The 12,014-nt window shown below is 43.9% G+C and overlaps 1 protein-coding gene across 1 annotated transcript; it reads right to left on the reverse strand.

The window, feature by feature from the left end:
• Positions 1–173: 173 nt before the first annotated feature.
• T265_04555 (hypothetical protein) lies at positions 174–11,726 on the reverse strand (the record flags this gene model as incomplete). Its single annotated transcript, XM_009169319.1, has 6 exons — positions 174–913; positions 5,721–6,137; positions 8,636–8,885; positions 10,709–11,266; positions 11,317–11,448; positions 11,499–11,726. 6 exons carry the CDS (start codon positions 11,724–11,726, stop codon positions 513–515), a joined length of 1,986 nt encoding a protein of 661 aa, XP_009167583.1.
• Between the last annotated feature and the right edge of the window lie 288 nt (positions 11,727–12,014).

Consider the following 12,014-nt stretch of genomic DNA (forward strand, 5'->3'; position numbering starts at 1 on the left):
CCGCAGTGAACCTTTTTAAAATACTGAAAGATACCATTTGCATTATCGTGTGGTTCTTAGACTGATTAGCTTCAAGCAGGTGTCAGCAGCTTGACAAGTGCGTCCATAAGAGAAGGCTTTTTGCTGTAGAATCATGAAGAATCCAAAACGCAACAGATATGCATAGGAAAAATATTTTTAACACTACTAGATTACTGTTGTAAAGATACGTATTTACAAATCAATAGTTGGTAGTCCCTCTGGAAACCTAATGGAATGTGCGAAGCCAATCGGTGCCCGAAACAGTCATGTGCATGTTTGATATACGAATATCTGTACAGCGAGTAATGGACTACAACAAGGAAAAAACAAGCGATGAGGTGAATTGAAGACGAAAAGAGAGTGTTAGCCCATTATATGTTTCGATGTTTCGGTAGGGACTGTTCAAGTATGGGTTCAAGAGATATCATGGCACTGGTAATGAAAACATAGCGGATCACAGAATACTTTAGGGAGATCTGGATGGAACACCATCATTTATCACCTTCCACGGTCGCAAGGGCAGCGGTTAGAAAATCCTCGTCAACTCCGACAGCCATATCTGCAAACGAAGCCAATCCGAAAACCGATGAGGACGTTTGTGTGTGAACACTGTTCAGCCATGATTCCAAGTCGTCCGAGAATGTTTGCGTTTCCATTGAACTGTAAGTACGTGACGAAGGCCACGGGGAAGACTGCAGTCCGATTGATTGCGAAGAAGGAAAGTATGAGTCACCAAACTGATCAGAATTGTTGAACGCTGTTGACAAGAACTCGCAAGACTGGCTCTCCTTTTGAGCCAGATGAGTTATGCTAACGCATGGGTTACGGGACTTCTGTGGATTGAGCAGGGCCGAAATGGGTGGGATGGAGTGTTCCAGGACTTCGGGTTGCTCTAAGTTCGTGAGATAGAAAAACATGCGCTATAAGGTCAGCAGAGTTTGGTTCGCCAGGTAGAGAATCCTAGCTAAATCCCGACGGGGGAGGTACCTCTTAGGTGATATCAGTATGTTACCCTCAGGGGAATCCCAGCTTCAATGGTGTTATGGTACTTGCGTTAGGTGTTACGTGTAGATAGGGGAATGGAGCAGTTCGTTCTCATAACACTACGGTAGACGAAGCGCTGCTCGCATCGATTGGTTTACTGCAGTAGACACGTCCAGGACTGCTTTGTTGGCAACTTACTTCTAACTCGTCCTCGCTAAACTTTGAAAACCAAACCAGATGCTGGTGAAATTGTCCAGGTACTCTGACAGGGACTAGCAGATATTGCTACAGGTGTAGAATCTTCAGATGAAAAAGTGTCAAACGTGATCTCTTGTCCAAAAGCATTCTGGATACGGCTCAAAATTTAACAAACCAGTTAACAGATTGGTAAACCCTGAGTGGCAAAGGTTCAACAGTTAATGCAAGGTAAGGACAACAAGCACGGATAGCTTACGGTACCCGATGATCCCACTCACCGTTGCGTTTTATCATATATTAAGGTCAGGATTCACGAGAAATGTCCAACATATATACATCCGTCCTATCGGCTCTATTTCTCCCCTCTGTGTAGGATTATTCTGGTTGGCTCAAGTTAGGAGGGGAGCACCAGTACAAATCTTCAGAAGTACATATGCTAGACCACATCGAGAGTAGAAATGCGGTCACCCGAAATGAGCGATTTCATTTGAACAAATGAAAAAGTTCGCGCTTGAACAACGCGCGTGGTGAGTTGAAAGAAACCAATTATCTTGGTTAACCCTAGCTTGACCAACCCACTCGGGGCAGGCTTCTTGTTCACAGGTGACAATTCAGACGCGTCCTGTAACAGAAGTGGTAAATCGCAAATCTTACACGTAAGAACAGCTGTCTAGCTGTAGCACCCTTTCGGTGCCCAAGTGCCATGTCACCTGAAGGTTGCACGAAGTCTGGGATACTGCCAGGTTGTCCAAGCCTAGACAGGGGAGTCGAGAGGCAGAGGTCGGGTTCGAACCACGGACCTTCCGGTCAGTAAATTCGCGCTCTAACCACTTGGGTCATCTCGCCCACACGTTAGAGCGACAACAGCTCAATTCCTCACTGCTAAACCGCTCAGCAAATTTTAACTTCTCTACTGTGGAATAAAGAAAAAATATATTGGGAAAGATAGGAGTTTTCAAAACAGACTTATGAACAAAGGAAATTCAGCAAATCCAGAAAGTTTGTTTTTCTTGGACGTGATACTGGCCGCTCCTCCTCAATGGACAGGGGGAACAGAAACACATCAGTTAACCATAAACATACACGCCGCACGGAGTTGGATTGACATTAAGAAGTGCATAAATAGGCTCCACCATCGATAGCCCAAGAGCAATGAGTAGGAATGTGTTTTAGGATTCCTGTTGTGCGAAAGCAACGTGCTACCGAAGGGGGGAAAGGAACCGAATTTCTCGTTACTGTGTGCTGTTATTTCTAGGAAATATACTTCGGCATCAAGACTATCGTATGAACTGAAACATGAGGTGAGCTTTGTGCAACCTATTCAGTTGAATGACACCATACACAAGAGCTTCAGTTGAATCTCGTCAACCCCAATGTAAGTTGTAAATGATCGTACTTTGCCAGTTGCACACAATCTGCGGTTCAAATAGGAGATACGATTGAGGGAAACTCGGAGACATTATCTATCTGATAACTGATAGTGAACTGTCGAACAGTTTCCAGGTACCTTGTTTCCTACTTGAGCAACGAATCATATGCATGATGTGATAAACACTCATCTGTAAACTGAGTTCCTATGGGCCGGAGACTCGGCTGCAACCAGCTGTTTAGAATACACTTTGCATGAATCTGCACAAAGACCATCTCAAGCTTCAGTTGGAATGATATTCAACACTACTCACCCTCCTTCGGCATGTTCTCTTGCAAGGGACTGTCCAGTGGTTCAACAAAAGTAGACAGAATAAAAACACTGATTCCATTCATTAGAGTAAAAAAGAGTAGCTCTGTGATGAGGCCATGGATGAGATCTGTGAATTTCGTTTGTTTCCTGAAGAGTTTAGCCTTATGAGATGTTCCAATGTACATAAAATTCTGAGTCAGTAGAATCATGTCCTCAAACAGCCATTGGTTAGTTGACAGGACGACCGAATTCACTATGAAATTCAGCTGTCCCCAACTAAGGACCCAAAAGACAGACAGACTGCATACCAAACTGAAACCCAAATCTCCGCCAGCTAGACGAGGAGTTACAAAACACTATGCGCATCCACTTACGAATTTCACTCGAAAGCACTAGGACCTAAGATTAGGTGCTTTCCTAAATCAATGCGAACATCAGAAGGGACGAGTCTGGCATACATAGCTTAAGAACAATGAAATCCGCAACTTAAAAGCAAAGTGATCTAGGTGTGTACGTACTGGTTGCACACATGAACTCACACATGCACACAAATATGTAAATATGCGCAGCCGGCTCCTGCACTCCACACAGAGCCCACACCTCGCAGACTCCACAACGACCTGTACATTCAGTGTAAGTGATTAACACAGATAAGCAATGCACAACACACAGAGACGCACATAACGAGACACACACATGCTGGGTGTTTGGCGGGAAACAGTTGTAAATGCCATCAACATTAATCGGTGTGCTCGAAACATTTCAGTGAATATCGACCTGCACTGAAGGCCTACAGTCGTGTTAAATGAAATTCGAGGCGTACAGTATTCGTCTTTTACGCAAGAACATCAGAAGCGGTTCGTGCTATCTTACAGAAGCCTTTTGAAGAATGTCAAAGAAGGTTCAGTTAAGTATCCAGTCCACACCAACGTAATTTGCAAATGAGTGCATTTACCCCTTGAAACGAGCTACGTAAACAAGTGCTTAGTTGTCATACTCTTTCAGCGCGAATATCTTTCATATTTATCCGTCCAAAAGTGACACCTTGTCCTTTGACAGTGCTCACACAATCCTTTACCGCGACTACCAATCAGAAAAACACCCAAACACGTAAGAATATTGACTCTTTTTCCCGGTAGCCTAGATTAGGGAACCCCTTAAATTCTTTTAATAAATCCCATGCATATTTCTGAGTAATGAAAGCACAGTTAGAATTCAACTCCACAACTACCGATCCATCACTACGCTCCATTACGCTCCACAACAAAGCAATCATGATGTCATGTCCATTGGTGATGAAACGTTCGCAATCGAATTGCTCAGCTCAGCTCAACGAACCAACCAACGATCATTTTCGTAGGATTGTAGACATGCCAGTTGTATCGATCTCGTTTTGTGATCACGACTAGCCTTTGCCTGTGAAACCAATCTGGTTGCATGGACCGGAACGATTGAGCGTAATTAGTTAATGGTAATTAGTAATTTAACCATAAGTATAGGCTTGTCGTCGACAATAATGCAATGGGTAGCTGAATAGACCCGTGGAAGTCAGGAGAACAATGAAGGTAGCTTGTTTTCTGTGATTATTCCTCTTGGCGAATATATAACAAATTTATATGGTACCAGAAAACCAGAAATAATGAGCACTCCATATTGGAGTCCAACCGTGAAACCCCTAACAGTTTGCTACAGCAACATGAAAAAATTTTACTGATTTTTAGCTTCCGTCATCTGAGGTATAACGCGTCCGTGCTACTAATCGCCCACAATACGCGATGGAATAATACGCCAAACTGCCGACCCATTTTGAGCTAAGCACGTCAAGAGCCTGATTGCGAGACGGAACTTCGGTTGATTGCATAGTAAAACATATTAAACTCGAAATTGGAGGACCAGTAGGCTGCGTCTACTGTAGCTATACTCACTGACTGATGTACCAGCGACTTTAAGTACAAAATGGACACTGAAAGATTCCTCGACAAGTCACATTACAATATTTTTTCATGCGTTTGGCAAACACACAGATTCGACCGAGTCTCTCTAGTTTATTGATCCAACCAGTACTGCGATACAGCGATACGCCTGAAGATCCCAAGTGTTCGAGAAACTCATGGGCTTGAAAAACCAGCTACCGACTGACGCTCGTGTATTTGATTGACTCTGTTCAGGTTGGAGCAGAGTACTGACAGTCCAATTCTCATTCATCCTTCAAGAAACAACTACTGAATGTGTTCTGGACGAACTGTTTTTAACGGGGTTGGTTGAACATTCAACTCTATTAACGGGATTGACGAAAAACGTGACGATGGCAGTGGTCCGATATTGTTGAGGGTGACGTGTACTGAAGTACCCGCAGCTCAAGTCTATGCAAGAGTCAGAGAGAGGGTATAAATGAACCATAGCTGACACGTTATGGAAACCAAACGAGCTTCGCATGCCCCAGATAGCTGCACGTCAAGGCAAAGAGAGAAACCTATGGCCAGAGATAGAGTGCAGGTGGGTCACTCGACACTGAGTGGACAAAGTAATGCAGCGGAAAATCAAATCAAGCAATAATCTGATGGTACAAAACGAATAGGCTAGTGTTGCAGAATTGAATGAGATGTATCATTCACAGGTACACCGATCATGTATACTTGCAGAAAGTATGCGTGATTGGGACAACAGTTTATATTTGCTCATATTCATGTCACTCAGTGGTTAGATACTGATAACTCCAACAGCAAGCACAGAATATGTAGAACACTGGACTGAGTGGATATTCTCCGGCAACAAAAATCACACATGCGTGTACGTAGACTACATAAAACAATAATCATGAAAAAGACCTACTTACCTACAGTGCAGGAACTAGACCGTTCGGATCTATTTGAAAAGTTCGGAAGTTTTTCGGAGGACAAGCGGGCATGTTCGGAGTTGCCCATGAGTGGCGGCGGAGTCTCGAGCGATTCTCTCATGGAACAACCCCGAACCCAACGTGTGGGAGGGAAGTTACATGTGCCAGCTGATACGTGCGTCTTTTTGATACCATCAGTTTGCATAGCGACATTTTCTAACGAAACCATCATACTTGTTTGAACTTCTTCATCAGTCACGGAGAACGTAGACAGTTTAACTGGACTGGAAGCCTTGAAATCCAGATGACAATCAACACTTACAGGATCGCTGGATGCAGTGGAAGCTGGACGGACGCGGCGAGGAACTAAGGGCACAAGACTATCTAAGTCCGCCGCAGACGAAGGATCGTTGAACCCTAAGAAACAAAAAGGAGCTGATAATGGATTTTGTTTGCCTAACTAGAAATATGTGGTGTTATTACCGCTAAAATTGAGTACATTTGAGGAAAATGATATCCATGATGGTCCGTGTGACGCCTTCCCGGTGTGACCCGGAGAAAACACCAGGCTGCTCAAGTTTAGACAACAGTCGCTGAAAAATCGATCGTAGATTCTAAAGGGCCTTCAACCCCAAGCCACATTAAGATGATGGCACACAACGGTGTGTTAAATAAAACTAGGTCACAATCTAGAATGAAAATCAATCAGCCCAGGTCAGCTCAGTGTGAAAATCGTGTAAAGTGCACGAAGGTAAGATAGTTTGGGTCATTACAAGAGCTAAATGGGGGGTCGCGTTTGCAGAAAACAAAAACAAAAGGATAGAGGACCACCGAATCAGTGTAAGACAGTTGACGGACTTGTTTGATGACGACACCATGTTATACTGAGAACTGTCAATTACTGAGGTATCGAAAAACAAAAAAAGAGAATTGCAATTAATGTTAACAATTCTAAGGGATGGGCACCGGAACGAAGCAGCTGAGTCAAGATCCAAGAATATAGGAGCTGGTGGATTTCTACGTCATTTTCTAATAGACTGTAAAGGTGTAGTAAGTGTATCCCCATCCGGAAGAAACCCCTCCCGGTTTACAGGGCTGCTTGCTGTAAGTGCTGGTACATCCACGTAGCATGACAACTGTGAACACCTTAGGGGCGATGGTGATTAGATTGGTACACAATGATTCCCACATTCAGATCCGTCGTCTTCCTTAAACAACAGAAACTATGGTATGTCTGACGCTTCCCATTCATCCCCGACATATCACACACCAGTCTTGCTAGACTGCAAATCAACATTTCCTCTCCATCCTCCAACAAGACAGAAAGCAGTCGAAACCTGCTGTGATGCTTCTTTTGAAGGTTGAATTCACAAGTTCCATTTCGTTTTTAACCTTCTACGTTGAAATCACACGGTCCACATTCTATTGTGAAATCGCTGACGACAAGTCATCCGAAGAGTTAAAAGCCGGTTAATCTAGTTTTCGAGATGTCTGACCTACTGAAACAGATGACGGAATTTCTATAACCGAACGGCGATTCTCTTGGCTTGGCATACCGGATAAGTAGGAAGAAAGTTGGACTGGCTCCAAAGGTCTTCGCCTTATTCATCCCTTGAACCTTCTTTAGTCTCCACTTCTCCCAATCGGTTTTGCGACTGTGGAGCATGTCTTGTCCCAAAAACCTGGTGAATCGTGTTGTTTTCCTTCCTTCTTGAATCGAAGATATGGATCGCTCTGGGTCGTGAGGTAGTTTCGGGATTTGCAAAGCCGAATACGAGGTTTATAGAGTTTCGAACATCGATTCATCCCTCACTCAATGGACCGGCCTATTCCATCATCGACTGGTTTCTAGACAGTTGCCGCTGTCAGACTTCCTGAAGGCTACATCTTACAGACGACTTATTTTAAATAGACGATCTGTTACATTGGTGCGAATTGGGGATTGGTCTGACTTGGTCAGCCTATTTACATCTGTGAGGTTGATCTGCGGGCAAAATTGGTTACAGCTAGGGCTCCATACAACGCGACGCTCACTTTTGTGTCGAAGCCCTCTGAATGCAATAAAAAGGCGATCAGCAGAGTTGTTCGAATACCCATATCTGCTATCAAGAAAACTCTGGTGAGACATTTCTAAAACTGAATAATCCTGACCAAGAGAGGTTAATCCAGAGTAAGGAAACGTATAAACTGGGTGAGAAGATTGTCGGCCGGAATAGTGACATCCATGCAATTTGACGGTCGAAGAAACCAGGAAAGTTCATCATAAAGCGGACCTGTGAAGAGACAATAAGTATAGTCCGCGTTTCTGATCGTTGATTAGAGATCCTAACACATCTGGCCAGTCTGACTGTGCATAATGGACTGTTAATAGAAATCCGAGCACGCACAAGTCAGCTCACATGATTAACATATACCCGTATGACTGAAATAACGAGACGCCGCCTCTGAGTTACCTGATAGTTGAAGAGCAACACAGTCCGAAACTGAGCTTACCTGCGCCATGTTGAGATACAATACTGCAGTACGGTCTAACACGTAAGTTTCTTAGACAGCACACATCGATTTTCTAACAAAGAAAGGATGTGAGTGGGAGATATCCTTTGGTTTGTTTGTGGCAGACATGGAACATTTCTACCTTGAAGAGATACCAAGCTATTACTGACGCCTGAGAGTTGGTTAGGGGGCCGAAGTGGACTCCAAACTTCCACTTAGTGACGGACGGGGTCGTACTGCCAGAGATAGCAATCGGAATTGAAGCTGACAACTGAGAAGCACTAACTCCATTTTCTACGCCTCGTGGAGAGATGTTCTTTTATTGTGACACACAAAATGGAACTGGAAAATCTCTGTGTGACCAAACCGGAATCGGGAGACCTCGTGACTAAACAAGAGACGATAGAAATCCTGAAACGTACCGCTGGTGACTCCTGATGGTGGAAAATTAGTCTCGACGCTGGCATCACAGAATAAACTGCCAATAAAAGCGGTGATATCATCTTCATCTGTACATGTATTGACTGAGGTTGTCGTGATAGCATCTGTGGATCCTTGCGGTGGTACACTAACTTCTGTTTGCGTTCCAGTATCAACGACTGGAGCTGGAACGGGCGTTGATTGAAGGGCTTCGAATTGATCAGAAGCATCTAGATAAGTGGGTTGTGCAAGCTAGAAAGAAAAGTGTTGGAAAACATTCATCAGAACCAGTAACTTGCAGCGAGAATCCACGCCAGCCACACAGAAAGATAAATTATGGTTTGATAGCTCGACGTCAATACCTTATTTTAATCGACAGTTGGTTGGAATTTTACTTACCTGGACTTCATTGTTGCCAGTTTGTGTAAAGGCAGATTTGAATGCTCATAAGAGGAAAAATGGCGCTGAGTAATACTAGAGCTGCACACGTAGACAAAAATTCATTTAATCCAACTGGGGGTGGGGTAATGACAGCCATCCGACTTTTCTTACTGGAACTGCGCAGTTTGATGCGGTGTAAGACGTTGATAGCCCAGGCTGCGTAGTTCGCTGAACTTGGTTATTTAATTGAATACGCTTATTTATCAAACAACAGTGTGTTACTAGTGCGTACTAGTGCATCGCAGTTTTTCGGTGCACCGATATCCAGACGTCAAGTAGTATCACGCTTGTTTTATACGGGTTCTGTCGGCAGGATGATATTCCGTTGTGACCTGTAGATGACCAGTTATATTGCTGCTGTTGTCTGCAAGGAACTGGGCACAAGTTTTACATTGGGAAGCAAAACCTACGACGAACAAGGTAAACAATTGTTCGAGTATGTTGAGAACAAAGAATTGTTATACCAAACGGTCACTGGAAAATGGTATTTGCTAGCGACTGCTACAAATTAACAAAAATGATTTTCAGCGAACGATCCATGAAAACAGCTGTTTCTCCAACCTGATGTATATGCAAGTATAACACACATTTCGTTAATTACAGTTTTCAGGTTTTTCAGTAACTTAGAGAATCTTGAAATATAATCGGGTTAGTTATCAGTATTCAAGCTGAAATTTAGCTAGAATTCGCCGAAATGAAGATAGATCAGTTGACTTTGACATCCACCGGATCACACAGCCAGGTTTAATGCCTCACGTGATGATACTGACCAAAAAAGTAGTGGTAATAATCACTCAGCTGTAACAGCTTTTCGGTCTTTAGCTGTCATGGTACCCAAAGGAAGGGTTGATACACCGTTAGGTCGCCTAAGCCTAGACAGGGGCGACCCAAAATCCAAGTATCTCATTCAGTGAGTTCACGTTTTAACCAGTGAGTTATGCTGGGCTCAACTGTCTTAACTGCAGCACGCATAACTGCCGTGAGATTCGAGGGAAGCATGGAGGCTGAGATGCCATCAGGTTGCCCAAATCTAGACAGCGGCAGGCTGAGTTCTAACGACAGTTCTTCCGGTTGGTCAGCTGTTTCGCGCCTTAACCACTGAGCTAATTCGAGTTCCATCTTGACATCTATTAACCAGCTGTCGAATTTTTGTTGGTCATCCTGATGTCAGCAGCATGAGGAACTTCCATTTGTATCCTGATAAAAAAAATCGTTCAGCTTTAACACCCTTTCGGTGCCTAGCTGACGTGCCACCCGAAGGTTGCACGAGGGCTGGGATACTGCCAGGTTGCCCAAGCCTAGGTAGGGTTGTATCCTAATAGAGTACTTTGAAGCAGATAACTCGGAAGTTCAAAAATAAACCATGCTATCCAGATTTATGGTCGCCACTTTGTGACTGAAAATCAAACAATAACTGGTGCAATACTCCTGTATAAATGACATAATGTGTATAATGATCCAGTGCATAGTACAACTGGCTGATTTTGAAGCAACAACCGAATGTAAGTTCGAAAGCTTTAAAACTACAAGATTCTCTTCTCTCTATGGTGCAATCGAAGAGTAGCTCTGAATGATATAGATGGAAATTATCATCAAAAGTAACAGCTCTGAATGGTGAAAATGTCAAAACTTACAGACGTCGTCACAGAGTGTAAGAACGAGGTCAGGTAGTTCGTACTCAGAGCGGATCCGAGAGCGGCAGGAAGTGCAAAACCGGGAGGCAGAGTCAGGGGTGTCTGCGCATTTGGCTTCCAAGACAACGTGGCGTTCGCATTCGGTTGCGCCTGCAGGTTGGCAGCACCTGGACCGAAAACAGGCACTGGCAAAATGATTACGGGAACCAAAATAGGAGCTGAAGATTGTTGAGCTTGTGCCTGTTGAAAAGCACCAGGTGGTGGCACAGCTATCTTATTGGTGGGTTCAGGCTGTCGCTTTGGCCTCACCGACTCACACTGATTACCTCTGCTGGTAGCTCGCTTACTGCATCCGGATGGTTTAATGACCGGACGATGGCCAGTTCGCCGAAAGTGCTGCCCGAGATGCTTTTTTAGAGAATAGTGTCTCGAACAGACGGGACATGAAAATACATTCCCACAGAAACGCAGGTGGTATGCATGACTGGATGGTGTGGAAAACAAGCCTCCACACCGTTCGCACTTGTAGGTCTTCCGCATATGTACATTTTGATAGTGCTATGACGGTGAAAGTTCATTTGTAAGATTTTGATGAACAGAAGACTTACTTGTTTCAGTCGAGAACACGTACTAAATCCGGCATCAAAACCCACGTTGTGTTTACACGGAACGATGGGACAATGATAGACATAAGTAACATGGTTTTTTTGTTTTGTGAAAAATGCAACATCAGCCTCATTCTACGCGGTTTTCATTTGAGCGGATCAGTGGGTGAGAAAGCGGATACTACCTTCAGAATTCTGTGCGTCTTAACATGATGAGCCCTAAGATTAGCCTTAGTCTTCACTGTTAAACCGCACAGTTCGCAACAATAAGTAGGAAGTGGTAGTTCAAGCAATTCTGCTTCAGGAATGACAATATGTTGGATTGGTTGAGAGGTTTCACTGACAGAGGTTTTATCAACTGCAGGAGAATCTGCCGAAGTGGTGTGAGGTGCTTGTCCACAGGTCAGTGACATACGCTGGAATGAAAGAACAGATCCTAGAAGTATTCCAAAACATATACAAGGTCATCATCACCAAATACTAGAAGATTAACCTCGTTGAATGCTGGTTGTTTTATGGATGTGAGACTTGGCCTGTTCAAGCGGCGGAACTGAGACGTCTTCAGGTGTCCAACAACAGTTGTCTCAGGACCATAGCTTGTGTGGGTTGGTCTCGGCTAATTCGTAACGAGACAATTAAAAAGCGAATTTTCGGTTGTGCAACAGGGACTCCCATTGAACAAGGTTTACAGGACAGCTTTG

Source organism: Opisthorchis viverrini (assembly GCF_000715545.1).
Source record: "Opisthorchis viverrini unplaced genomic scaffold opera_v5_75, whole genome shotgun sequence".
Classification (NCBI taxonomy): Eukaryota; Metazoa; Platyhelminthes; class Trematoda; order Opisthorchiida; family Opisthorchiidae; genus Opisthorchis; species Opisthorchis viverrini.